Source organism: Colletotrichum siamense (genome assembly GCF_013390195.1).
Source record: "Colletotrichum siamense strain Cg363 chromosome Unknown KSG_Cg363_contig09, whole genome shotgun sequence".
NCBI lineage: Eukaryota > Fungi > Ascomycota > Sordariomycetes > Glomerellales > Glomerellaceae > Colletotrichum > Colletotrichum siamense.
The window spans coordinates 2150079-2177455 of NW_023501022.1; the positions used below are offsets into that span (position 1 = coordinate 2150079).

Below are 27377 nucleotides of genomic sequence, written 5' to 3' on the forward strand. Positions count from 1 at the left end.
TAATCGTGTTGAACTTCGACAGGGAGGAAACACAGCAGAGCCGCACTTGGATTGGATTTTTGAATCATGTGTTAGTTTTAGTCGAGACCGGCAAAGGGGTGGAGTGCATGCATCCCAGGCAGGGCAGGCTCTAGACTGCTGAACAGCTCTGTTAGTCGTTCTCAGCGAGGGCCGTCCGATGCCTCCCAGAAAAATGCGGCTCTGCCCTTCTGACAGCCTGATTGCACGGTAGATCGACCATGCAATTCCTGAGCCTCTTGCAGCTGTTGTTGGTTAGCCTGATCCTAGAAAATTGGCAGGTTGGGTGAGGCTTCGTTCGTGTAGAGGATTCCAGCGATGGTGCTACGCCAGTCCCCAATCTCTCTGGGATCAACCCTGCAGAGACAAAAGCATGGAGCTGCAGGGCAGGGGGCGAATAGCCAATCATATCCATACAAGCAAGAAAATCCGCTTCTTTTCATTGCTCGGCGAATTCCACCCTTTGAATTGAGCCTCATTCAAATCGCAATCCGTCGCTCCCTGGCGACGCCAGCTCCGCGTTTCTCTCAGAACACCATCAAAGTGGACCGCCTTACCACTTCCAGCTTTATCGTCACGCGCCCGCCCTTCACGCCTAACACGCATCTCAGTTCGTATGGCTGTGGAAAGATTTGCAGGATTTCTCATAGGTGGCGCCCCCCTTTGTCTTACCTCAGTTGATGACATCCCCTTGGGTTTGTCCCTCGCCGAGCAGGCTGAGATTCTTCATCTGGGCTCCCCGGCGGTATGAATGTCAGCTATACCCGAAATTCCAAAACTCTGCGCCCGCTGTCAATGCCAGTCTGACAAAAGGACCTCGCAATACTCGCAATAGGCTTTATCAAGTTTTGGGCCAGGGCAATGAATGTCGCCGATCCTATAATCTCGGCGTGACTGTAAGGCTCAGCTGAACAGTGGTGGCAAGTTCGAATAATTTTCAGTCCGGCCCACGGTTGGATGGACTTGCTCAAGACTGATTCCGTCCTCCACAGTGAACCACCATGTGGCATGACCCTATTCGCTGATCCGCGCCAACAATACTCAGCACTGAAGAATATGTAAAGTGACGTTTTCATGGCGCATCCGACAGAGCACAAAAGTGGGCTGCTGTTACTATCGTTATGGCCCTCGGCTCTTCTAGCAAGTCATCATCGTCTCTAGCAGCTTACTCGGGCCGAGCTACACGCCCTTCCCAGACGCACCGAACCGACCATTCAAAGTGCACAACTTCAAAATGAAGTGAGGGGCGTGACACGCAGCTCACCTGCCACAGGTAGGATGTGTTACTTTGGGCTTGGATCCCCTGCGGTTGGGCGCAAAATCGTGCTCTCGAGATAACGTCTCCTATGATAGACCTCGACTTTGAGGCCATAGGCGATGTAAGGTAGGATAAGTCCGGCAGCTTCACTATAGACTTGTATTCAAAGCTTGAACGAGAAAGATTGCCTCAATTTCTTTTTTCCATAGGAGTTAACCAACGGGCCGTTTCGCCCTGTATTTTGCAGCCGCAGTAACATATGATTCCCGCCCGCCCGCTTCCAATTATAACCTAGGTCCTGAAAGTCATTCTTCGAAAGTGCGGACAAATGGCCGCTGCCATTTAGATGCGCACGGCTTTTGATCATTCATATCAAAGCTGTGTAATTCGATGATCGAAATGGAAGTGTTGCTCCCAGCCTTGCATTTGAATGTCGTCTGGGAAACCTCACGAAGGCATCCCCGTTGTGTAACCCCGAGCCGGGGGCTCCCCACACCTGCCGATCGACTACCTTCGGTACATAAGTCCGGACTTGTGGGGCTGCTTTCGGCAGGATGCCTGTTAAGCGTCACCCACCTACCTTGGTAGGTAAGGTACCTTAGGTAATAGTCTGTCGCTTATGTATTCTACAAGTCCGACAAGTATGTTATTCCAAAGGCCTTCCTTCATGCCAGATAAACACTCGGTGATTGCTGATTACAAATGATGGAGAAGGCATGTCCTAAAGGTTCCCAAGCCCCAGCGCCTGTTCAATTCATTGCATATGCCTGACACACACAGTTACCCCTCACTCATGTCGCCCACAAGACACAGCTCAGATCTCACGAACATAAGTATGTTTTCGAGGCCTGCCAAAGGGCGCCCTTGACATCAAGAAGAACCGCGCCATCTGTCTCCATTCCCCGGGCCGTAGGGACGTTTACACGATCGAGATTGACAGAAGCTTGATTTCGTGCTCTAGCGCCGCGTCAACCGCTGTTTACAAACGGAATTTCAACAGCAATCCCCGACTCTACGTTACAAAAGAACCCTGCCACCATTTGACGACGATGCTTCAGTCTTGCATACCCCGCCGCGTCTCACGGTGTGTGGTACCGTGTGTAAGTCGTCTTTAACACGGCCCGCGGGTTAGCCGTCATCGACCCTTCCGGTAAGATCCAATCTTGGATTTCTTTCCCACAACTTCTCTCAGTTCCTCTCCGCGCATTCCTACACCTCAATTGGAATTCATGCTCATTTGGCATTGAAAGTAGTAGCTCAATTGCAGCCATGGGTGCCTCAGAGCAAGTCGACCTCAGAGCGCCTTTCGTCAGCGACACTCTTTTAGAGGTCCGCACGAGCACCATGAAGAAAATGCCGGGCTTAGAAATCGAATCGGGAATAGACAAGAACCTGCGCAACGGACCCGTTCGGGTCTCTTTCCTCGGCCTCGAGGATGACGAGCACGACCCGACATTTCACGGAGGTGTCGATAAGGCGATCCACGGATGTAAGTGGCTTACCGTCTCCCACGGCGATAGCATGTCCAACTCAAAACCAATCGCCAGATTGTTCGTCGCACTACCCCGGATGGCAGAACGAATTCCCTGCGGCTGCAGATCGTTTCCAGCCGGGCGGCTTTGGCGAAAACTTCGTCACTAAGCACATGAACGAGCGCAATGTTTGCATTGGCGATGTCATTGCCGTCGGCGACGAGGTTCTGCTCCAAGTAAGCTTGCCTCGACAGCCCTGCTTCAAGCTCAATCATCGCTTCCAACTTAAAAACTTCGCCCCGAACACGTACAAGACGAGCAGGACTGGCTGGTATTACCGTGTTCTAAAGGAGGGCACTGTCAAGGCCGGCGACGAGATTAAGCTTGTCGAGCGCAAGTGGCCAGCATGGACTATTGAGAGGGTGCAGGAGTTCCTGCATAGAGACCAGAGCAACTTGCAGATGAACGAAGAGCTGGCGCAAATTGAAGAGATGGGGAAGGAGAGTCGTGGCGCGTTCCAGCGGCGAGTGGCCAAGGCGAAGGCCCAGGCGAAAAAGACGAAGGACAAGGGTGAAGAATGGCGCGACTACAAAATTGTCGAGAAGAAGAGGGAAACATCTCGGGTTTCTTCATTCACTTTGGAATCTGTCAGTGGCGATGCTCAACCCGAGGGCGACATGGAAGGCGCCCATACGAAGATCAAGCTTCCCAACGGACTGCTACGATCCTACTCCATTGTCTCTGGCGAACCCAAAAGATTCGAACTGGGCATCGCGCTCGAAGACAATAGCCGCGGAGGCTCTCGTTGGTTTCACAAATCTGCCAACATTGGCGACATCGTCCAGGTCGGTCGGATCACTACAGATGTGAAGGTTGCCAGTGCGTCTAGCAACCACGTCTTCATCGTCGGCGGGATCGGCATTACCGCCTTCATGGCGCTCATGGAGGCCTACCATTCAGTCCACTACAATTTTGAGTTACATTACGGCATCCGCTCGGCCGATGATGTGCCGTTCCGCTCGCGCCTTGAGTCTTTTGGCAAGAGTGCCCGCATCTATGATGGTTCCAAAGGAGAAAGAATGGATATCGGCGAGATCATGCGGACTCTCAAGTGGAACAGCCACGTCTATGTTTGCGGACCGACACGTATGATGGAGGCGGCGAAGAAGGCGGCGGAAGAAAGTGGCCTTGATGCCACTGACGTCCACTACGAGGCTTTTGCTGCTGATACGACTGGCGATCCATTCGAGGTGGAGGTGTCAAATCGAGACGGCAAGGTTCTCAAAGTCAGCGAAGAGGAAACGCTTCTGGAGGTCATAAAGCGTGATATTGGCGACTTGGAAAGTAGCTGTGAGGTCGGAAATTGCGGAACGTGCAAGGTAGTGTTGAAGTCTGGTCGGGTCGACCATAGGGGCACAGCATTATCTCCTGAAGAGAAGGCGGGATCGATGCTGAGCTGCGTGAGCCGTGGTATCGGAAGAATAGCGATCGAAATATGATGTAGAACGAATCAATTTATTTCAGAAACTATTGAGGCAGTCAGTGTTACTTCCGGTGAGTTCACAGATTGCATCGGTGCCGTCGATGCAGCGAAGTCACCGAACTTGACCGAACTTGACCGAGAAAGACGCACAGACCAGTAAGTCGCAATCGATAAGCAGGACTCGGCCCCACCTAAACTTTTTCCCAGTGGATTGAGATTTTTGGAAGCTGCTATGCTTGCATTCTCCGTTGAGAACACGACAAGACTTTTTTGACGTTGCTCGGCCCGCCCGCTGTCGCCAAAATGCCATCAACCGAGTCTCAAGGAGACGGCTTCGTCCTCCTCCCCGTCAAGATCCCCGCTCTTCCGTCTTGTCCCGTCAACGCCGTACACGAAATCCGCGTTCGACGAAACGCGCCCAAGATCCCTACCGAGATCGACGATCGAAGCCTGTTCTTGAAGAATGTACCAGTAGACAGCACCGAGGCCCATTTTCGCCAAGTGTTTGCCGCTCTCGTCGGACCCGGCCGCTTCGAGGGCATCGCATTCGAAGATGAGCGAAAAGCCGCGACCGCCATTGACCCAGCCCAGGCCGTGAAAGTCTCGAACTTTGGCAAGAAGCGCAAGCGCGGCGAGCAGGAAGCGGAGGAAAGAGCGAAGGAGGAAGAAGTGGCACGGCTGCCGGATATTTGGACGAGGAGGCTTCGAAAGAGCGGCAGCAGCGCCATCGTTCTTCTGGCCGATGACAAGAGTGTCGAGCTCGTGTTGAAGGCGATCAAGAAGGCGAACAAGTCGAAGAAGTACCCCGTCTGGGGTGAGGGCGTGTCGAAAGACCTACCTGAACTCGGATCGCAATGGATCTCGACCCACCTGCAACTCTCTCGCTGCGACAAGGTGGCGACGCAGAAGTCAGTTCACGCATTCTTCAACGTCTTCAACCGCAAGGAGAAGGAGGCACAGGAAATGGCCAAGAGGTTACGCAACGAGCCGGACGAAGACGGCTTCGTTACTGTTACGCGCGGTGGTCGTGCTGCTCCGGCGAGCAAGAACGAGGCCGAGGAGGCTCGCCAGAAGATGGTGGACAAGGCAGCCAAGAAGAAATCAGAGACAACCGACTTCTACCGCTTCCAAATGCGCGAGCGTCGCAAGGCGGAGCAGGCTGCCTTGATGCAGAGATTCGACGAGGACCGAAAGAAGGTTGACGCTATGAGGGAGAAGCGCGGCAAGTTCAGGCCCGAGACATGACGCTGCGGAAGGCCTTTCTTGCAACCAACTACACAAAGATACCCCTGCTTCTAAGCACCTGTATAATGTAAGTTACGTGCGATTTCTTTTGACTTTGTCTTGACCATGATGACGCACGCGGGGCCAGCGAAGCACCTAGAAGTGAAAGACATGCTCTGGATCTGTTGGTGCAGTGCCGACAAACACCGCGTTATCATATCTTCTCAAATTTGTCTGAATTCAAGAAGGATTTGCCCATAGTCTTTTCCGCCTAACACTTGCTTGGATGAGGCTGACTGAAACCAGATTGCGATGGCTTGATCAAACCAACAAGACGGTCACAATTGCATCACCCTAAGCAGGTTCGCATGCACCCACCGTACGAATCTCAACCGCCATCAGGCCAATCATCAAACACTCTGCGGAGATGTTACCAAAAGCAGCCGACACGAATAGGAGTAAAAGAAGAAGACGGCCCTGTATTCAGTCCAGTCGAAAAAGAGGATCAACAGGCTCAGATAGTCATGGAAGGAGGCCGGTTTGGCGGCCGCCACGCCGTCTAATGCCCTTCGGCAGAAACATCTCAAAGCCACGTGCTTGCCGGCAAATCGAAAATTTCGTCCAGACGTTTCCAATAATTGGGCTTTTGTTCAAGCAGACCCAGGAGTATGGTTTAGCTCCCATTAGCTTATCCCAGGCCCTAGGCGGTCAATCAAACCTCCTGGATAGTACGTGGTGCAGTTTTTTCTCGATCCCATTCCAATGCAAGTGCGTCGTCTATTTTGCTCCGAACACCCTCATTCGGCAGACAAGTCTTGTCTTAGCGCCGGGCGGTGGTATCATGCTTGGTTCTAGTCAACAGTCTACCGGACGCGATGGCGCTCCCATGCCATCGGCTTCTCGCACGACTCGACGTGGGAGGGGGCCAAGTGCAAATTCTGTTTCGTGCGAGACAGGATCGAAAACCAGATTCCCTTGGCTGCTGCTGCCTGCTTTGCTGCAGGTTCAGTGACCAAAGTCCCTTCGCATAAGGTACACGACTTTCGCATACTTTGCCGCATGACCACAGCTTGGTAATTTAACAACCCCGGCACGATGCCATTGCTTTTGGGTTATCGTGGTTGAACTGTGGTCTAAAGGCTTAAAGCAGCTTTTTGGCTCGGCGTTGGCTCTATTTGGGCATAGCTCAAAACTGGTGGCCGACCTGAGATTTTCACTTGGCATCAACGGAGTAAACCCCTCACTATCCCACCAAGACGTTCACAACTCGCCCATATTCTTCCCTCTCTGAGCGCTGTGACGGTGCCAAGTGATAGCCGCATTGACGCTCCGTACTCCTTCAGCTCTCCCAGAATAGCCACCAGGCGGAAGGCTTCATCGACGTCCATCTCTCACCTGAAGCCTCATGTCTCAAATCTCTATTGACTGTTCAAGAGTCCTGTTGCTCAATGACCTTGGCATTGCACGTGTATGTCGAAAAGAACTGTCGAAGCAAGTGGAAATTGATCGCAGGAAAGCACCTCGAACGACTCATGTTTTTCTACGCCGCGGGGGAGAATATTGAATTATGTGGCACAGCCCAGAACAGCAACTATGTCTGACGAACACCTGCCTCTGCTGGCCGTTATCACGTACCTGCATTAGACATCACGCCAACTTGACAAGTGCATCCGGCGACCCAGACAACGTGTCGTAGGAAAGGGGAGGGTGGTTCTGAGTCACGGTTACGAACCAGATAGCCGCAACGCCACTAGGTGCGGCTGTCGCTGAAGGCTTGCGTTCTGTACCACGTTCGAATAGTCACGACGCTAGGGTCACTTCAAGTTAGCACATCGGGCGACACACTCGCGACCCTGGCAACATATCGCGGCGCCCCGTGGCAGCCATCGCGGGATCCCTCCAATCGCTGTCAATCATTGCCTTTTTCGCAATTTCCCGGGCCCCTTTCCCGCAGACCTGACCCGCAGGAAAGGAACCTCCACCGAACTTGTGCCCGGACCTTACGGCGCTTGGCTCCGAAGCCGCCATTATTGGACTCTCGCGTGCTTCCCAGCTGCTATCGTGAGGCCTTATTCAACATAGGCTTTTCCTTTCTGGGCCCCAGTTGCTCGACCAAGCGACCCCTACCCGATTTTGGAAAGCTTGCCAGGCCATCGAGAGCTACCCCTTCCAGGAGAAGCCCAGCCCTCACTAGGCTGGCTTGCCGCGATGCCGCTGTGCCCCCTGCCCGCGTGTAAGTGCCCGACTTGCTAGCAGAGAGAGTCTTTCAACCACACACTCGCGATGTGCAACCAAGGGCTTCATAAGAGGGCACCTTGTCCACTCGACAAGGGTTTCCTTTTCCCTCCCCTCTTCACGCAGCACCTCGACAACTCCTGTGCCGTCCAGCAACCTCCAGAGCCGCCTTGCTCGTCCAACGACGTATCTTTCGTCAAGTCACTCGTTTTTACAGACACCTAATACCTAGTCTCTCGTTTCAATAATCTTAATACCGCTCAAAATGGCCCCTTCGCTCGTTACCATCGGCACTGCTGCCTTGGCCTTGGCTGGTGATGTTGCTGCCAAGAAGTTTTCTCTGACCGATACGTACGACTCGACCAACTTCTTCAGCAAGTTCACCTTCTTCGAGAGCAACTACAACACCTCGAACTACAACGACGTCGACCCAACTTCGGGCTACATCAACTACCGCTCCCAGGCGGATGCCCAAGCCCTGGGTCTCGCGTCCACCGCCGGTGGCGAGATCTACCTGGGCCTCGACGCCAAGAGTATCACCCAGTTCCCTGGTGTTGGTCGCTCCAGTGTGAGACTTGAGAGCAAGGAAGTCTACAACAAGGCTCTGATTGTCGCTCGCTTCTCTCACTTGCCCAAGCCCGTCTGTGGTGCTTGGCCTGCCTTGTAAGTCTGTTAGTTACACTGTTGTCAACATTGGTACTAACATTGGCAAAGCTGGTCGTACGGTTCGCCTTGGCCCACGAAGGGAGAGCTCGATTGGTTCGAAGGCTGGAACCTTAACAAGGTCAACAAGCCCGCCGCTCACACCTACAAGTCCTCGGAACAAGGCCAGTGCCTCATCAGCTCGACTGGACAGACTGCCCAGGTGGACACGCCCAACTGTGATCAGGAGGCGCCCAATCAGTATTCCAACCAAGGTTGCACAAGCTCGACCACCTCCTCTGACCCCTACGGCTCCTCCGATGGCGGTGTCTACGCTGTTGAGTGGACCGATGATTACATCAAGTTCTTCTCCTGGCGATGGGGCTCGGTTCCGGACAACGTCAACTCCGACTCCCCTGACACCGCCACCTGGGGCACTCCCAGCATGCTGATCGCCAACGATGCCTGCAACATCAACAGCCACTTCAAGGACCAGAGACTCGTCATTAACATCGGCATGTGTGGTGTGCTTGCCGGAAATGATGGCGTCTGGGGTAGCGAATGCAAGGCCGCCACAGGCCATGCTGTTTGCTCTACCTACGCCGCTACGAACCCATCGGCTTTCAGCGACACATACTTCAAGGTCAAGGACATCCGCATCTTCAAGGAGGGCGGTCGGACTTCCTCCACTATCTCTTCCTCTGCCTCTTCCACGGCGTCCTCGTCCGCTTCTTCCTCCGTCTCCGCCTCCGCATCTGCCAGTCAGTCTTCTTCCGCCAGCGCATCGGCTTCTAGCCTCTCTGCCACCGATTCTGCTAGTGCCAGTGCCACTGCGTCTGCTTCGGTCAGCGGCTCCGCCTCTGCTCAGGCCTCAGCCTCTGGCTCTGCCACAGCCTCTGGCTCTGCCGCTGCTTCCGGATCTGCTGTTGCCTCTGGCTCTGCTGTTGCCTCTGGCTCTGCTGTTGCCTCTGGCTCTGCTGTTGCCTCTGGCTCTGCTTCCTCCGACATTGCTTCCGCTTCCGCGTCCGCTTCTGCTTCTTCCCAAGCATCCGGCCCCGGGTCCAGCGCAGCTTCCGTCTCTTCTGCTGCTGCCTCTGCTTCCGGCTCTGTCACCGACGCCGGGACTGGTCCCGTCTCTGGAACCGCCAGCGCGTTCTCGACCATCACCAACAACTGGAACCAGACTTCCGTCATCCCCGCTCCCACCCCTGTTGTCTCTTCGTCCTCCGTCGTCCAGTTGACTACCTCAACAGTCTTCACCACCCAGGTTTCCACTGTGACCTCTTGCGCCCCAACCGTCACAAACTGCCCAGTCGGCGCCGTCGTGACCAAGACCATTGCCCTTTACACTACCGTTTGCCCCGTCACCGCCGCGGTCAAGACTACCTCCGCCAAGGGCAATGGCAAGGCTTCGACCAAGGTGAACAAGAGCAACACCACGAAGGCCACCACAAAGGTCAACAAAAACACCACCAAACCCACCACCAAGACGACCCCCCCTGGCGTCAGGACCACCGTCCTCACCAAGACCTACACCATCACTAAGTGCCCGTCTTCCGTCCCCAACTGCCCTATCGGCAGCGTGACTACGAAGGTCACCACCAAGGTCATCACTCCCACGCCCAAGACGACCCCCAAGACAACCACTAAGCCCGCCAACGGAGGCAGCAACGACAAGGTCTCTACAAAGGTCTACACCACGACTTACACCATCACCAAGTGTCCTGCCTCCGTTCCCAACTGCCCCATCGGCAGCGTCACGACCAAGACCGTCACAAAGGTTACGACCCCTGGTGTTCCGGCCACCCCCAAGACCACCCCCGCGACCAAGGTCACCAAGGTTATCACTGTCAGCACCACTCCTGCTAAGACCACGGGCGGCAGCAATACGAACAAGAGCAACAACAGCAACAACGGCGGTGGCAGCAACACAAACAAGAGCAACAACGGCAACACTTACAGCAACTCCACCACCACGGTCACCAAGTCATCCACCGTGTCCAGCGCCAAGGCCTCTGGCACCGCCCCCGGCGCTTCCACTACGGTTTGCTCCGGCGCCAGCTGCCCGGCGACGACGAAGCCCGTCATCACCAACAACGCCGTCCAGGCTGGCGTCAGCTTTGCCCTCATGGCGGTCGGCGCTTTTGCCGTCTTCGTTCTGTAAAGGTGTCATGATATGATTCCTGGATAAATGATCCGGGGAATGGATATGCCATTGTCTCGTTTGGAGGCACATTACGTTCCTTTTGTCACAAATCTGCTTCACATAGAATCTAAATTTTAGACGTTGTGTACATAGAATTTCGCTTCTGGTGAAGACAGCTTTTCTATTCAATAATACGATTGGAGCTTGCCACTAATGTTCCCTCTCTCCGTTTGCCTAGTGGATTACATTGCCCTTGCTTTGCCTAAACAGTTACTTACCGTGGTTCTCTAAACACTTGTCATTTCTATCATCGGCATGTTCGTGAGGATCGCTGCATGGGGAGGGCTCTCGCAGATATTCCACAATCTCGACCCTTTCTTTGAGAGGCAGGAACCAGACAAAGACCCGAAAAAAAACCAGGCGAAGAAAGAGATAAAAAGGGATTCGAGACCAAAGGCTCTGACGCTGGATAAGCATGATCTCTGTGTTTCAGCTGGTATAACTGCTGTACCAATACAGGGCATATTCACGGTCGTTTGTTCCAGGCGCTGTTGCTGAGGCTCGAACGTAACCTCCTCATATGCCTACCTACGCTGTTCTACGACCACAGGCACGGGATATACATGTTGGACCCCAAGGCATTCGGCACATGCGAACTTTCTACAGCGAGCGAGATCACCTCGAGTACTTCACGCCAGATCATAGACGGATGTTCATCAATAGACGCCAATATTTTTTTTATCTATGGCCCTGAGCCTTCTGAGCTTTTAGGTAATACTTTTACATGAATGCTGATTGATCTTGATCTTCCGCTCTTCGCCCCCTTCCCATCTCGTCCAATGTTTCCGGAATTGCCCTGGAAAATACTAAAATAAACAAATAGCCGCCACCGTCGGCTCGGGCGCAGGCGACGACTCATTCCCCGACTGCAGTAATTTTCTCGTCACCGAGTGCCTCGCCCATCATCATCAGTCTCAGTAGTAGCTGCCGATGTTCGCAACGCCTCTTCTGTAATCCCTCGACTCGGAGGGGGGAACCTATCTACCGCCCTTCTGCATCTTGGTGATCTCAGTCTGGTACCGAATCTTGAAGCCGTTGCAGAGCGCTCTCATGTCGGGGTAGGCCTGTTTCAGCAGCTCGAAGCCACCGGGAATGACGCGGACAGGCCAGGAGTTGACTCGCGACGAACGGCTGGCCTTGAAGCAGAGCCAGAAGTAGCCAGGGTGCTTGGTGTCGATGCAGAAGGCGTAGGCGGATCGGTTGGGGTTGGCGTCAATGTACGTTGTAAGCCATTTCTCTGCAAACATTGTTAGCTTTGATCGACAACTTGTCAAAAGAATTACAGGTCAACTTACCGAGGTCTGGCTTGGAGCGCTTCTCGAACTTTTCGTGCTGCATCATCTCGTCCACCTTTCTAGACATGGCCTCGATGTGCTCGTGGATCAGTTCGTCAAGATCCTTGTAGGTGAACTTTCCGCCCACCTTGAGCAGCTTGCCGACCGAGAACTCATTATCTTTTTGCAATTCCAAGACATCAACATGCTGGAAGACACCGTCGGCGACCTTCCAGGTAATAGCAAGATGATCGTTGCCCTTGGAAGAGGGACGGATGATGACTTCTCCGGCTGGCTGAGTACCAAGCCATTGCTCTGCCTCCAAACCATTGAAAGGCTTGAACATGGGGTGCTTGATGACTCTCTGAGTGCGACCCGTGGTCTTATCCTTCTCGCGCAGCTCTTCCTTATCGGCTGCCTCGAGTCTGTCATCCCACTGCCCATGACCGTGGTAGAGCTGCCGCTTGTACGGGCGCTTGACTTCGGCATCGCGGGCGGAGAGCTTGGCAATAAAGTCCTTGTAATTCACATCCAGAACCTTGGCTTGTACCGTTTGCCCCGTCGAGAGAATGCCTCGTACCCGTACGCCGTCGGGGCCATCGTGCGACTCGATACGACCCTCAATACCGCAGTCGAGTTTCACAATCGCAAAGTCGTCCTTCACAACCCGAACGTTCACCGGAATGATCATGCCCTGAGCAAGAGTGTCCTTCGTCTCGCCAGTAAACATTGTGAAAATCTCGTTCGCGCCAAGTGCGGCAAAGTTGCGTCGAAGTTCTTCGTACGGCGCTTGCAATTCGGCTCGGATGGTTTCGAGGGTCGCGCGCTTCCTTTGACTGTAGTTTCGCTCCAGCTGCTCGGCATACTCCTCCAAAATGAGCTCATTGACCTTCTCCTGTTCGTCCTCCTTGAAAAGCTTGCGGACAATGGCCCCGGGGCCGTTATGATCTGTCTCGGCCTTGACGTCTTCCTCATCGAGTTCCAAAGCATCAGCCGCCATCTTGCGACCAAGTTCGTAGTCCTCGGGGTGGACACGAGTATTGTCCAGGGGATCGGAGGTTGGATTTGTCGCATCGTAGTCGATGAACAGGAAACTGGCGCAGTTGTTCCATACTCTAGGGCCCACGACTGGCAGTTTTCCGCTGTCCGGATCACCGACCAGCTCGTCTCTGCTGCTGACAGATCCGCCATTCGCGTTGATAGCCTTGATGACACTGGTAGCCTTGCGCGGGCCAAGGCCAGCAACATAAGGCAGCAAATTAGCCGTGTATGAATCCCCGATAGCCTCGTTAATGTTCACGCCACACAGGTTCACCATGTCGACCATCGCTGACTCCAGATGTTTGAGTAGCTTTTCTTGGGGCAGAAGGTTCTGGCAAGGGTGGAAAGCCAACGACGCAATGTCCTTGCCTAGAGCAGCGTATTCCTTCAGCGGGTTCTGCATATAGTGCGCCAGAGCGATGCAGTATCTCGTGAGAGGGCTAAGGGTCGGGTGTTCAGCCACTGCTCGCGGACTGTCCTTGTACAGACGGGCAACTTCATCGTTGACGATGATAACTTCGAGGGGCTCGGTCCTGTATTCGCCAAGCTCAGGATCGTCGAATTCAGGGCCCATCAGGCCCTTTTCGTTGATCAACGACTCCAAATCTCTAACAAGCTTCTGGGTGTCTGCGGAAAAGCCACTGACACCGATGGCATCGGGGCGGCGTCTGTTGACGATGTCAACAAATTCCGCACGGGCGGCTTCGTCACGCGCGAGATTGCCAAGCTTGCCCTGTTCAATGACGCGACCATCCTCCTCGACTGAGACCCATGAAGTGGCATCTCGGGCGGGATCTCCCATACCGTTGGACAACGTGATGATTCGAGGCACGGTACCGAGAATCATGCCCTTGGGCTTGTACGGTGCTTGATCGAGTCTCTTGGCGTACTCTTCGCGGCAAGACTTGAGCACCTCCTCCTGACACGCTGTACGAAGTGACTCCTTGACACCCTTGGCGATGATCTTTGAAAGGCGGGGAACAACAATATCAAGCACCTTTTGACGTTCCTCATTCCACCGATCAGCAATTTCGCTGTAGTTGTCCGAGATAAATTCTTGGCGTAATTGGCGCTTAAAGCCGTCCTCATTCTCCAAAGTCAACTTGACCTCAATGAGGCCCTCTTCCTCAGCCTTCATCATCTTGAGGTAGAGTTCAGGCTGTCGAGCAACATCGGCAATTGTCTGGTTGATGAGATACTTGACTTCGTAGAACGGATGCGACTCGTCGATCTTCTTCAGACCCTTTTCCGTTCGACGACAGTTTATCTCGCCCATCTGGTAGAAGTTGATCCTGAAGTGTTTCCGCATGCGGGGGTTGGCGAATAACTCTTCCGCATACATCTGGCGAGCAGCGTTTACAACGGAATCACCAGTCTGGAAGTCCTCATCGGTGAGCGAGTCAGCGAGGTCATCGGGGAGTTGGCTGGGATCATCAGCAAAGACTTTGTTGCCCTCTCGAAGAGTGTTTTGCGCGAAACGGTCAGGGGTGATGCCATAAGCGCGGACAAAGCCGGCTGCTTTGCTTCTGCGAATGCGGTCAAACAAGTTCGATTTTGAGCCCGGACGCTTCATCTGATTGCCATTGCCGTTGATTGAAGACAGGTCCTTCAGCTCGGCCGTGTACTGGAAGTGGAGGTAGTCCTGGAGGTCCTGCAGCTCCTCCATGGTGGCAGCCTGGGAAATCATGTCTGTCAGGACATCATCGTTAACGCTGGCCGACTCTTTTAGGCTCTCAAATGCCTTCTCCAACGAGTTCCGCTTCTCAATAAGAGAGCGAAACTTGATGTCAAGCTCGAGAATGCGCCACAAGTCGTCCTGAGTAAGCAGCTTGTCGGCGCTGACGATGTACTCAGGGGCGTCGGGATCATCGCGATGGTCGGGGTTCTTCGTTTTCTTGGCGTGAATCAAGTAGTCCTTGCGGTGTTGGAAGACGTACGGCACTTCAACGTCGTCGACGACGAAGAACTCAAGAACTTTGCCGATAGCCTTGGTGAAGGGCGAATGAAGTTCAGACTGGAGAAGTTTTTTGGGCCACATCAAAGCTGCGATCCACCTGGCTTCTTCCTTGAATTGCTCTGCAGTTATTTGCAGATGCTTGAATGGCTTTCGGTCCAGCTGGAATCTTTCGGGCTCGTCGGTAAATCGGATTTGGTTGTCCTCGTCGGTGAGCAACTTCTCCTTCAGCTGAGACGGCTCGAAGACGTCCTTAAGCTCGATGGTTTGCTCTTCACGCTCGCGATCCTCTTCTTCGTCTTCCATCTGCAGAGCCCAGTCGTAGTCCTCGCCGTTACCGAAAATGGCTTCCATGTCCTCCAAAGCATCCTTATCAAGGCCAGTGGTGTCCACGACACCGCCCACGCCCTTGTCGCGCGGCCGTGCCACTTCTGCATCTTCGAGTTGACGCGCTCGCTCGTCCTCGTCCTCGGGGAAGTCCTCTTCAATAAAGTCATCGAATTCGTCAGCTTGGGAGCGGTAATTCGCTCGGCCGTAGTGTCTTTGTTCGTTGGCCTCCTCGTCCTCGTCCGAAAACATGTCTTCCAAGCCGCGTCGCTCGGGGCCTCTATCATCTTCGTCTCGATGTCCTCGTTTCAAACGTTTGAATTTTGGCTAGGTAGCTGTCAGTAAGGAGTAAGGCGGCGCATGTTGATAGGCGCCTGCCTACTTGTGTGGGTGCTCGACGTTCGATCTGTTCTCCAATGAGTTCCAAATCGTCCTCGTCAAGCTGCTCCTCTTCTTCCCGATCGCGGTGCTCGCGCTTCCTCTTCACGATCCGTTCTTGGGCATCTGAGTCCTCGCCTTCTTCCTCTTCATCCTCGTCGACGATGAAACCTTCGCGAATCTTTGGAGAAACTTGGATTAGTGACCGGTTCTACAGCACGGCGCTGGGTCCTCCCTACCTTACGCGCCTCCTCCTCGTCATCGTCGTCTTCTTCTTCCTCGGAAGAATCCTCAGGGGCAACGTTCCTCCTGCGAGAAACGGGCTCGGCATCTTCATCCATGGACTCGTCATCCTCATCATCGAGCTCGGCCTCGCCGTCAACGAAGTCACGCATCGACTTGCTCATCTTGAACTCGCCAAAAAGGGCAGTCGCAGTACGCGGTTGATGTCACGTCGTGATTGCTGGCGGGTTCGGCGCGATGAAAGGTTCGAAGACAGAGTTGCCGGCGAGACTTTGCGGCAGTCAGATTTTTTCAGCTGAATCCGTATTCGCGAGGTCTCGAGTCGAAGGATTGGGATGGTTGCTGGAAGAAAATGATTAAAAACTGAAGAAATGCGCCCGTCGCCAGACAAATTTCGGTCGCCGCTGCACTGGGAATAATTGAAAGCTTGGACCTTTTGCGCGCCTCGTTCGCTGGACCTCAGCCTCGCGCAGGCAGGTTCAATTGGCTACAATTATCCGACATCCGATACTCCTTATCTTATCAGTTAGTCCGAGATACCTTAGCCAGCGCAGTCCAACTTACCTAAGCTTGTCCCCAGGCGAGACCCCTACCTTCCCTGTTGGGTGTGGTCAATCCCAGGAAAACTAGCTACCCCAGTCTGCTAATCCACAACCCGCCATTCAATGGTCGTAGCTCATGACTCTCCACGCTGAATTTCAATGTCTTCCCAAGGAACAGGGTTACTACAGAGGTCGATAACCATTGATCACGTTGACGAGCTTACTCAACACAGTGGCTCCAGGTCGGCGATTCGCCAGCAAACAAGCTGCCGTGAGCGGTGAGAGTTCCAGAAAATGCAGTGTTTGGGACGGCATGCTTGGTTACCAAACGGACTAGTTTCCTATCCCGCCTTATCCCGTACTCGAAAGGACATATCGGATGCCAACCTGCTTGTTGCGAGTGGACATGGGTAGGTGAAGACGTGGGCTACTTTGCGTGGGGATTCGTCGAAAAATATGTTTTTGAGTTCATGATTGGGAGAAACTGAGTCAAAAGGAGTCGAATAGGTCGGTTGAGCCCTTAGGGACCCCGTTCTTTGTCTATCAACATGACACAAGACAGCGCCGTCACAGGGAAGCGCATTGCAGCCAACAGCGACAAGCGAGCCACGGATCCATCGTGCAGCCCGCGATAGCACGTTTTTTCGCGCTTGGGCAACCAGATGGAGCCCGTCGGGAAGCAGGTCATACACACAGACGCACGGGTTAGTTGGGGGTGAGGGGCCAATAAGGACGGGCGGCGAGACACTGAGACACCAGCCCGTTTGGCGATTCAAGGCCCCGGTGCGGGAGAAGTGGAATTTCTCTGCCATCGTTGGCTCGAAGCGATTCATCGCATCAGTCCAAGTCCCAGCTTTCAACGTACAGACGACCAGGCCCCTGTCTGAAGCCAGGAGGTTGGTGTGATGGGTTGAGAGGGTGATGGAGAAGTCCACAGGATTGGATTGGACTGAGCTATCTGAAATGTGAAAGAAGACAGTGAGGGGCGATCATTGATGTACATCTGCTTTCAACGTCTGGACGAGGTGGGTGGTATTCTTAGACGAGAGACGGTAGAAGTCTCTGTTGGCGCTCCACACAAGATCTTCTATCTTTCTGTCGCCTTCTCTGCCTCACTTCGTTTGCCGTCTGTCGCCGGGAAGCATTCAACTGGATGTCAGGCACACAGGCAAATGACGAGGTCGTACGTCGTTGGAAGGAAAGAGTTGGGTTGATGCGGCTGGGCGTGTTTCTCGGGTGTCGTAGCCCAATCCGAAGCCTGCTACTGGCGCCGACAAGCTGACAGGCTGGCTAGGTGTGGCCACAGGAGTGACGGTCGTTGGCAGACTTACAAAGATTGGCCAAAGGGCAGCCGTACGGAAGACAGGGCGCGAGTGGTGAGGTACTATGCAGTAAGGTACTTCAAGCGGGCATCTCGAAAACGTGCCGTCGATGTCGGAATTTAGATAGAAGGTACTTCCCTGGGCACTGCAAAATAGTAGAGGATGCATGTCCACCTTTGTCCGTCGCGAATGTTCACTAGTGGCCCCACGATTCTACAGGGCCCCCTAGAGATTCAAGCGTTTGGCTGCCACTGTGGCCCTAAAACGTGCGTCAAGTTACCTCTATCCCGTACTCCGGGGCTGGGTCTTGACGCCTTTAAAACACTGGCCCGGTCTAGTGCTGGGCTGTGGCCCGTCAAGACTGGTGCTAAGATGCTGTGGGAGGAAGGAGGTCGGGTACCCAAGGCAACCTCGGAGGTAAGGTAATAGAAGGTATTCATCGCATCCGCCATCGGCGCAGACCTTGGAAAGTTGGGAGTTTGGGGCTTGGGTTCTGAAGACACAACAACAGCAGGCTTCGTGTGATCCGAAACCGTCCCTGGGCGCTGATTTGTCGGCCAGACATGCTGGAGACCGGTGTAAGACGATGGATAGGCGCAGAGTACATGGCAATGCCTACTTTAGGTGGTATCTAAAGCAGACTAAGTGGACGGGACCGGACTGGACCGTGGCTCTTTGGTGGGCTGCATCCGCACACTGAACCTGGACCTGGATTTACCTGCACCTGCTCGCCTTCACGGCAGCAGCCTGAGCACCAACCAGCGCCCGAGTCTGCACTTCTGCACTCCTGCATCTCTGCATCTCTGCCCCTCTGCACCAGCTCCCCTCCCCCCATTCACTGCTGCACTTTGCACTTCGCATTAGGCACTGAGAGGCACATCTCACTGCTGGTCACTGACTGGATGTTTGTAAACCAAGCCTGGAACCTTTGACCGGGCCAGTCTTCTCCCATTCTACTCCCACCAGTCCAGTCCAGTCCAATCTGAATCCTGAACGCTCCAGTGTTTTTTCTTCCCTTTCACTTCTGCATCTGTTTCCGTCGTCTGGTTCTGCTGTGTACCCTTTCCATCTTTTTTTCCCCATCCCTTCCCCTCCTCCCCTCCCCGTCTCCTCCTTCACCAACCAGACCCGACCCACGTACCGCCTATTTTCCTATCGAGAGCAACCTCATTTGCGTCTACGAGGTCTCATTAACTCCTTTCCCAAGACCACGGAGCACGTTGCCTATTTCTCGCTCGCCACCCCTCCCCCCTCGCTCTTCCTCGGAGTCGCCTCCCTACCACGCCGTCCAACCCCACCTTGGCCGAAACGGGACGGGACACCATCGACGACAACCACACCGACAAATTTCGAGCCATCTACGCCCCTCTTTCCCCCTTTCTGCAGGCAGTCATCGACCTCGGAATCTATCCATCGCTCCGGTCCACCGCGAGATACTAAAACCCACCACTCGGCCACTGCGACTCTGCGATAGCAACGTTCTCCCGTTGCCAAACGCCCATCCGCCGCCTCTCTCTCTCGTTCCCGATCCTCACCCGACGACCCCGATTACCCCGTCGCCGGAACCTTACCTTGCCGCCGTCTTATTCTACGAGCGCGCCCCAACATATGGTCGCGACTCTTCAATCCTACGGCGGATTCTCAGGGTAGCTCTTCGCTCGGTCCATATCCATACCATCACGGAAGGGCATGTCAACGGCCTTTTCGTTGTAACTTGAGCTGGTTCTGTTCAGCTTCAAACTTGGTCATTCGCCGCACGAATCACACAGCGAAAGCTTCACTCCCAAAATGGCCGACCCCTTCGCGCCCCGGTCTATGAAGCGCAAGAACGTCAAGGGCCTCGCCCTGACGCCTGCTGCACCGAAACCCCCACCGACTGCCGAAACCAGCAGACATGGCTATGATCCCCGCGATAAAGATAGCGGGGAGCAGTCAGCGCAGTTGGAGATTGGCATCGAGTACAAGCTGGACTTGCGGCCGGAGGACTTGGAGATCTTGAAGGAGCTTGGGTCCGGAAATGGAGGCACTGTCAGTAAGGTCAAGCACGTGTTGACTGGGACTGTCATGGCTCGCAAGGTAAGTCATCACTTGGAGAGGAATGCAGCAACCGGTATTGATCGACGCCTCTAGGTCATCCACGTGGAAGCCAAGAAGGAGATGCGCAAGCGCATTGTCCGCGAACTTCAGATTATGCACGGCTGCTCATCCGAGTACATCGTAAATTTCTACGGCGCGTTTCTGAACCCTCACAACGATGTCATTATGTGCATGGAGTATATGGATGTCGGGTATGTTGTAGTCCTTGGTAGGGCGGAGGATGCATGCTAACTCAGCACAGCGCGCTAGACCGGGTATCCAAGGTCTTCGGCCCAGTCCGAGTAGACGTTCTTGGCAAGATTGCTGTGGCCACCCTCGGCGGCTTGACCTACCTGTACTCCAAGCATCACATCATGCACCGAGACATCAAGCCGTCAAACATCCTGGTGAACTCGAGAGGAAGTATCAAGCTGTGCGACTTCGGTGTGTCTGGAGAACTTATCAACTCCGTTGCAGACACATTCGTTGGAACATCGACATACATGGCTCCTGAGCGAATTCAAGGCGAGAAGTACACTGTCAAATCCGATGTGTGGAGTTTTGGTCTGAGTATCATGGAGCTTGCCATCGGCAAGTTCCCATTCAACGCGAGCGAGCAGCTTTCCGACGGCGAGTGCGCCCCAGCTGGCATTCTGGATCTGTTACAGCAGATTGTACACGAACCCGCGCCCAAGCTACCCAAAAGCGATGCTTTCCCCTCCATTCTGGAGGATATGATTCAGAAGTGTCTTTTCAAGAACCCCGACGAGCGACCTACCCCTCAGGAACTTTTTGTAAGTCCAGCCCTTGGCTGACGTGGGCTTCTCCAGCTAATCGCATATGTGCTAGGACCGGGATCCTTTTGTTCAAGCTGCCAAGAGAACCCCCGTAGACTTGAGGGAATGGGCTGTTGGTTTAATGGAGAGGGACAACAGAAAATCTCACCTTGCGCCCCAGCTTTCTCCCGCGACTCGAGACCTCCTGAATTCCAGTGACTCCCCGACATATCAGGGCGGATCTACAAACGACCGCTCGCTTGACACGCCGACGTCAGGGGAAATTCCCATCGCGGGAGCTGGTATCATCTCTCCGCGCGAACCTGCCACCCACTCCAACCGCTCCCCCACCAGAAACGGCATCAACGCCATCAGCAGCCGACAACAGGCGGCTGGTCACCCCGGGATGGGACAGCGGATTGTTACGACCAATTCGATCCCCAAGGTCGGCGAATATCCCAACAGTGCTGGCCCTGTGAGCGCCAATGCTGCATCTTTTAGCCTTCCTGTTCGTCCTGCGCCTGGTGGTCCGCTGCCGCCAGCCCCTCCTCGGAAGGGCACCCCAGATGAGACCAGGAGAGAGAGCAGAAGACAAGCCACATTCGGCATGCCGCCAGCACCCCGAAGCTACGCGAGCGATGTGTATAACGGCACTTCCAACTAGGCACAGGGAGGCTTCAACTACACTCGCGGCGCTCGGCCACGGGTACCCCAAGCGAAAGCACAGCATAGCAGAGCGCCAAACCGTGTTGTTTCGCTACAACAACTAGAAGCGTCTGTTGACCAAGGTCCGAAGTCCTGCAGCATGCCCATGCAAACAGCCTTCCGACCAGCATCTGAAGATCAGGTAGAACGACCCCTCGCCTCAGCTCCAATCTACCCTTCTCAACGCTTCCCGCAGAATGGTGTCAGAGGTCGCAGGACGTCGCGTGTAGACAACGTCATCGGCCTGGAGGATCCATTTATCTAAGGTCCCGACATACCTCAGCGGTCCAGCAGTCGGTCTGGGCGAAACCAAAAGGATTTTCCGGTCTTTCTCTGCATCACTTGGCGCATGTATTGATATCAACCTCTTGCAAACTCGGTCGTCTGTTGTAAGACGCCCGACGATTCAGCCTTTTTAGAAAGCTTGGACAGAGCGGCGTCGACCAACCGTGACCAGGACGGGAGGGGTTTTGTCAAAGTCCCACGTAGGGGATCATGTATGTAGCAAGCTTGGAGGAAGGGTTTTCATTGTGGGCGTACATGCTATCTAGACAAAGTCACAAATGCTTGAGCAGTCCTGTGCCTAGATTACATTGATGTGATATCACCGCGCCCTTGGTAGCCCTCACCAACAACAGGCTTCATGATGCGGCCGACATCTGTCCTGTGAACGACTAGCTCACTATGCAGCTCCAGTCTCTCTACTGTGAAATCCGTCCTCCAGAATAGGAATCAGTTCATCCAGGCGCCGTATTACGAGGTCGGTATGCTCGTGGTCCACCAGATGCACGTTCACGTCGTTTGCGAGGAGCACTGTCGCCGCGCCCGCTCTTCGGCCAGCCGTCATGTCGTCGATCGAGTCTCCTACCATGATGAGCTCAGTCGCATCGCCCTGCGCTTCTTGACCATCAGCCCCGATCGGTGCTTCTTTGACCAGCCCCCAGCTTTTGGCGATGTGCAGGATACCGGCAGGGTCAGGCTTTGGCGGACGAAAATCGCGAGTGATGATTGGCTCAAAGAGGGAGCCTTCCAGGAACTTGCCGAGGAGGTGGGCAACGGGCGTATCGAAGTTGCGGGTGCAGATGCCCTTCCGGACACCACGGCTGTCGAGGTAAGACATCAGCTCGACGAGGCCAGGCTGGGCGACCTGCGACGCCATGGCAGTCCACTCGATCTGTCGGATGGACTCCATTGCCGTTTCTTGGGCCTCTGGGGTCGGGAGAGCGTAAATGTGGTCGAGGATGTCGACGGACTTTGTAATCTTGAGAGCATCGCGCATTTCTTTGAACATGTATGTTTGGGGTTCACTAATGTTGTCAGTAAAGCTCATGTCTAGCATGATGGATGATGATCTCATTGGCCACTGAAGTCACGGTTGAATCCATTGCTTATCAAGTGAGAAGGCCAAGATTGACGTCCCGTCTCGTGACACGCCGATAAAAGGATGAGATGAGTTTGCGAGGCAAATGAATAACTGAAGGAGAACACAAGCAATGAGAGTTTCCCAAGTTACGTACCATAGCGTTCCGTCAACGTCAAAGACGATGCCTTTCAACCGCGGGGCGTTTGAGTTGGCCGCGGCTCCATCCTTCAACGGGGCGAACCGGCGGGGTGCAACAGTAGCCATTCTGGAGATGAACCTCTTCATAGGAAATTCATGTAACACCGATGGCTTGAGAGCTTCATGAGAAGGCCGCGGCGGCAAAAAATCGTTAACGTTGTCTGCCGGCAACGTAAGGATGTCTTGACAATGAGTGAGTTGTTTAATAGTCGATCTGGAATAGCCAGCAACTTAGACATGGATGTTGGAGTCATTGTACCGCAGCTAAGATACCTACCTAGGCCAGGAAGCTTAGCTTGAAGAAGAGAGGCACCCGGGCTTGCCTTATGTCACGACTCGTCGACGTACCACACCCACTCCCCACACACAAGAGTGGGAACACAGTGCCGCATGATTGAGATGTCCGCGTATTCTTCAGACATCTGCACTGGGCAGGTGACATGGGTCGTTGGGCTTCTGAGTGGTCGACGCGACATGCTCCAGCCTTTAAGGTCACGGCGGGTAAGAAGAGCTGCAGCTAAGGGACCGCCTGCCTTAGCTGTTGCTTTCCTTCAGGTTCCAGACCAGACCCTACCAGACCTGACCAGTGTCGCGGATGCTCGGCCGTCGAGTTGTTTAATAGTCGCCTTTGCAGTTGGCCGTAGGCTGGAAGCTGACGGCGAATCTGGCGGAATCTGCTGTCTTGTCTTAGTGAGCCGTGTGCGCGTCTCTGCCTATTCCTCTCACATTTTGCGTGCCAATATACCTACCGGCTAGGAACGCCACCCTTCCAGCTTGTTTACGCTCCTACCATTCCAGAGCCAAGGGAAAGGATTATTTACCGAGCGACATCTTGCGCAGCTCCCGCGAAGCTCGTCTGGGCGCAACAAAACTCCACGACTGCTCCAACACGGCTGGGCATTTGGGTGGTGCGCCAACACCCAACCGTGATGAGCTCGTCGGCCACAAACCAATGGCCTCCTAGGCGGCCTTCCAAGCGGAGCGTGAGTACATCTTCTGTCACTGGCCCTTGACCGGGTCCTCGAGGTCTGCAGCTGACGATGCGCCACCGTTACAGAAGCTTCGAAACGGCACCTTCATTGTTCCCGGCACCGGCGAACGCAGTCGCCGCCAATTCTCCCTCCGTGGCTCGAGCATCGAAATCCCTTCTCCTGAAGTCGACGGCTACCGATCTCTCCTGACCGCCGAGACGACCGGCGAATCTTTCAATGTCGTCAAACACAATATCAAGACCAGCGCCTCCCGCTTCTGGGACTGGCTGCTTTCACCGGCGGGCAAGGGAGTGGTGAAATGCTCCGTCGCATATCTCCTCGCCAGTCTGGCAACCTTCCTTGCACCGATATCGACGTTTCTAGGCAAGCCTGATGGAAAGCACGTTGTCGCGACTCTGACGGTCTATTTCCACGCCAGTCGGACGTGGGGTTCCATGGTCGAGGCCGCAGCCATCGCCACTATTGCTGTCTTGTACGCCGAGGTCGTCTCGGTCATCTCCATGCTCTTCTCTGTTCTCGTCGGAGGGAAGCTCGGTCTCATCCCGTTGTCACATGTTCTCATTCTCACATTCTGCATCGGCGGCGGTCTTGGCTTCGTTGGTTGGGTCAAGCAGAGGCTCAATAACCCGCTAGTCAATGTCGGCTGTACTCTTGCATCTATCGCCATTATTGCCGTTATTACCAGAGAAGAGGCGATTCATGAGGGGCACTTCTCTGAGGCCAAGATAGTCCAGGTCCTTAAGATGTTGGTCATGGGCATCACCATCGCCGTGGCGGTCAACCTATTGCTTTGGAGAGTCTCAGCGAGAGCATTGTTGCGCACCTCCTTGAACGCCGGTGCCGTATCCCTCTCAGACATGCTCGCCATGATCACTCGCGGCTTCTTGAATGGCTCAGAGAACGAGATCATGTCGGGGGACTTCGCCTTCGTCGTGAGGCAGTACAAGGCTACTCATGCTAAGATGACGAAGAGCCTTAGGGAGTCCAAGTTCGAGCATTGGGTTTTGGGCCGCGAGAAGGTATACGACCTGGAGAAGGCTTTAGTCAAGTCGCTCGAGTCACTGTCGCAGGCTATCGGGGGCTTAAGGAGTGCTGCTGACACGCAGTTCAGTCTTCTAAAGGAGCTGCCTCAAGATCCCATGGCTGGACAGCTCTCTCCTGGCAGCACTGTCTTCTCCCCCACACTTTCTCGTGCGATGTCACAGTATCTGAAGGGTTCCCGAGACAGATTTGCTACCTTGGCATCTATTGATGAGGATGAGGAATTTGAGGACGAAATTGACGACCACCCCAGCCCTGAAGCGACACCAGATGGGCCGCCACCACCCCTCCCTCCATTCAAATCACCAAGCGAGATCTTCGAACTCTTCATAGCGCTGTTGGGTCCTTCTATGAAGTCGCTTGCATACACGCTTTCGGAGATCCTCAGAGAGCAGGCTTTCGGTGCTGGTGCGGACTCTAAGATCACTGTTAACCCGCACTTTAAGCACAGTTTGCAGGACGCCATGACATTGTACAACCATGCGAGGACCAACGCGCTCCAAGAACTGTACACTAGCATTGAGCTCGGGCGGTCGAGATCGGAGAAGATCCAGGCAGATATTGAAGAGGTCGCGGCTGCTTGCGGACACTTCAGTTTCAGCTTGCAACACGTTGCCGAGGATATCGATGCCTACTTGACAGCACTCGAGGAGCTGAAGTACCACAGGGAGTTAGGCTCTCGCAGCTGGAACTGGCTCAAGCCATGGAAGTATTGGAACACCCCCTCGCCACCAAGAGAACCGGACCCGAACAACCTTGATGCTGAGCGCCTGCTGCATCAGCCAATGGATGCGACTGAGCAGCCTGTCCGGCCTCTCAGAAAATCCGCCGTGCCTAGAGGCATTCCGGATACCATGATCAAACGAAGAGACACGTTCAGCTGGGACGCTGCTCCGAATGCGAGTACGATCCTACGTCTGCTTTCGCAAGTGATTCTCAAATTCCTCAGGGTCTTGTCCCGTGATGACAGTAAGTCAACGAAATAATACACGGAAGGCAGGCCGTTGCTAACATGTCTTTAAGTTCGCTTTGGTGTCAAGGTTGGCTTCGGTGCCGCCCTCTGGGCAGCTTGTGCTTTCCTTCCGGCAACCAAAGATGTATATCGACACTGGCGAGGCGAGTGGGGTCTGTTGTCTTTCATGATTGTTGCGTCAATGACGGTAGGCGCTGCCAACACTACCGGTACTGCCAGGTTCATCGGCACTATCGCTGGAGTAGTATTCGCGATGACGGCCTGGGCAATTAGTCAAGGTAACGGTGTTATTCTTGCATTCTTCGGCTGGATGGTGAGCTTTTTCTGCTTCTACATGATGTTGGTGAAGAACAACGCCCCCTTCGGTAGAATCACGATTTTGGCCTGGAACGTCACAGTCCTTTACGCATACTCGCTCTCACAGAAGGTGGAGGACGATGATGACGATGAAGGTGGCGCCAACCCTTTGATGTTTGAGATTTGCTACCACAGATTTGTCGCCGTCACGCTTGGTATCTTGTGGGGTATCATTGTGTGTCGTGCGATCTGGCCTATCTCAGGCAGAAAGAAATTCAAGGAGGGTCTCTCTGTGCTCTACCTGCAGTTGGGACTTATCTGGAAGAGAGGGCCGCTAGCCATCTTGCTCCGAAGCGACAACACAAGGTCTTACATGAGGGCTGGAGAAGAGCAGGCTCTGCAACGTTACGGTAAGAAATTTGCACTCACAACGGTCGACTACCGCTGACGAAATCACAGCGTCGAAACTTGAGGCTTTGCGTAACGCAGCAAAGAGTGAATTTGAGCTTCGAGGCCCGTTTCCCGATGCGGCATATGCCCGCATCATGTCGTCTACCAGCAAGATTCTCGATGGCTTCCATGCCATGAGACTCGTCACTTCAAGACGCGGCCAACTGTCGGATGGCGAGAAAGCGTTGCTCGAATACACGGCCCCAGAGCGCGCACAACTTTGCGACCGTATCTGCCACGTTTTCCAGGTGCTCGCCAGCTCAATCATGTTGGAGTATCCGCTCACTGACGCCATTCCGTCGGTGGTTGGCAACAAGGACCGGCTGCTGGGCAAAATCTACCAGTTCAGAAAAGAGCACCATCCATCCACGCAGCCGTCCACTCCAGGGGCGGAACCGAATGGCAATGGAAACAGTAACGGGAGCAGCAACGGCAACAGTAAGGACGACATCGTTGTTGAAGAGAAGGACTATGCGTTGTTGTACGCGTACACCTTGGTCACGGCTCAGGTCGCCCAGGAGTTGGAATACGTACAAAGAGAAGTTGAGAACCTTTTTGGTGTACTGAACACCGAGGCACTTTTGCTGCAGTAAGCAAGGGGCAAAGGATAGAGATACATCGGCCAAACGAACACATACGAGGTCGGGATTTGGAACGTGGGAAACAAAAAAGGGGTGACTGATTAAGTAGCATTGCTTGGTTGGCGTTGGGTCTTCACAATCATCACATCGAATACCTCAGATCGGCTCACGACTCTCACTTTGGGTAACAGCATCAAGAGCACGGGATACAGATATTATATACAAGTAGTCATTGAACAGCATTATACCCTTCTTTGATAAATGCGGTCACATTGAGATTAACAAAGGCGTAGTGACAACCAACCC

General features: G+C 54.1%; 7 protein-coding genes across 7 annotated transcripts; 5 read left to right on the top strand and 2 right to left on the bottom strand.

Moving 5' to 3' along the window:
• Positions 1 to 2545: 2545 nt before the first annotated feature.
• Positions 2546 to 4247, top strand: yeaX-0 (Carnitine monooxygenase reductase subunit; the record flags this gene model as incomplete). Its single annotated transcript, XM_036645130.1, has 2 exons — positions 2546 to 2765; positions 2824 to 4247. 2 exons carry the CDS (start codon positions 2546 to 2548, stop codon positions 4245 to 4247), a joined length of 1644 nt encoding a protein of 547 aa, XP_036489292.1.
• A 287-nt stretch (positions 4248 to 4534) lies between these two features.
• RRP7 (Ribosomal RNA-processing protein 7) lies at positions 4535 to 5476 on the top strand (the record flags this gene model as incomplete). Its single annotated transcript, XM_036645131.1, has 1 exon — positions 4535 to 5476. One exon carries the CDS (start codon positions 4535 to 4537, stop codon positions 5474 to 5476), a length of 942 nt encoding a protein of 313 aa, XP_036489293.1.
• A 2479-nt stretch (positions 5477 to 7955) lies between these two features.
• Positions 7956 to 10496, top strand: CGCS363_v013283 (Endo-1,3(4)-beta-glucanase; the record flags this gene model as incomplete). The annotated part of the gene is made up of 2 exons (XM_036645132.1): positions 7956 to 8353; positions 8405 to 10496. 2 exons carry the CDS (start codon positions 7956 to 7958, stop codon positions 10494 to 10496), a joined length of 2490 nt encoding a protein of 829 aa, XP_036489294.1.
• A 1019-nt stretch (positions 10497 to 11515) lies between these two features.
• On the bottom strand, positions 11516 to 15919 carry SPT6 (Transcription elongation factor SPT6; the record flags this gene model as incomplete). The annotated part of the gene is made up of 4 exons (XM_036645133.1): positions 11516 to 11775; positions 11834 to 15461; positions 15517 to 15693; positions 15752 to 15919. 4 exons carry the CDS (start codon positions 15917 to 15919, stop codon positions 11516 to 11518), a joined length of 4233 nt encoding a protein of 1410 aa, XP_036489288.1.
• A 3488-nt stretch (positions 15920 to 19407) lies between these two features.
• On the top strand, positions 19408 to 21135 carry FUZ7 (Dual specificity protein kinase FUZ7; the record flags this gene model as incomplete). The annotated part of the gene is made up of 4 exons (XM_036645134.1): positions 19408 to 19695; positions 19750 to 19907; positions 19958 to 20489; positions 20545 to 21135. 4 exons carry the CDS (start codon positions 19408 to 19410, stop codon positions 21133 to 21135), a joined length of 1569 nt encoding a protein of 522 aa, XP_036489289.1.
• A 742-nt stretch (positions 21136 to 21877) lies between these two features.
• Positions 21878 to 22803, bottom strand: CGCS363_v013286 (putative uncharacterized hydrolase; the record flags this gene model as incomplete). The annotated part of the gene is made up of 3 exons (XM_036645135.1): positions 21878 to 21880; positions 21934 to 22483; positions 22694 to 22803. The coding sequence occupies 3 exons, from the start codon at positions 22801 to 22803 to the stop codon at positions 21878 to 21880; spliced, it is 663 nt and encodes a 220-aa protein (XP_036489290.1).
• Positions 22804 to 23666: 863 nt separating this feature from the next.
• Positions 23667 to 27083, top strand: CGCS363_v013287 (Uncharacterized protein; the record flags this gene model as incomplete). Its single annotated transcript, XM_036645136.1, has 4 exons — positions 23667 to 23720; positions 23795 to 25739; positions 25794 to 26450; positions 26500 to 27083. 4 exons carry the CDS (start codon positions 23667 to 23669, stop codon positions 27081 to 27083), a joined length of 3240 nt encoding a protein of 1079 aa, XP_036490091.1.
• Between the last annotated feature and the right edge of the window lie 294 nt (positions 27084 to 27377).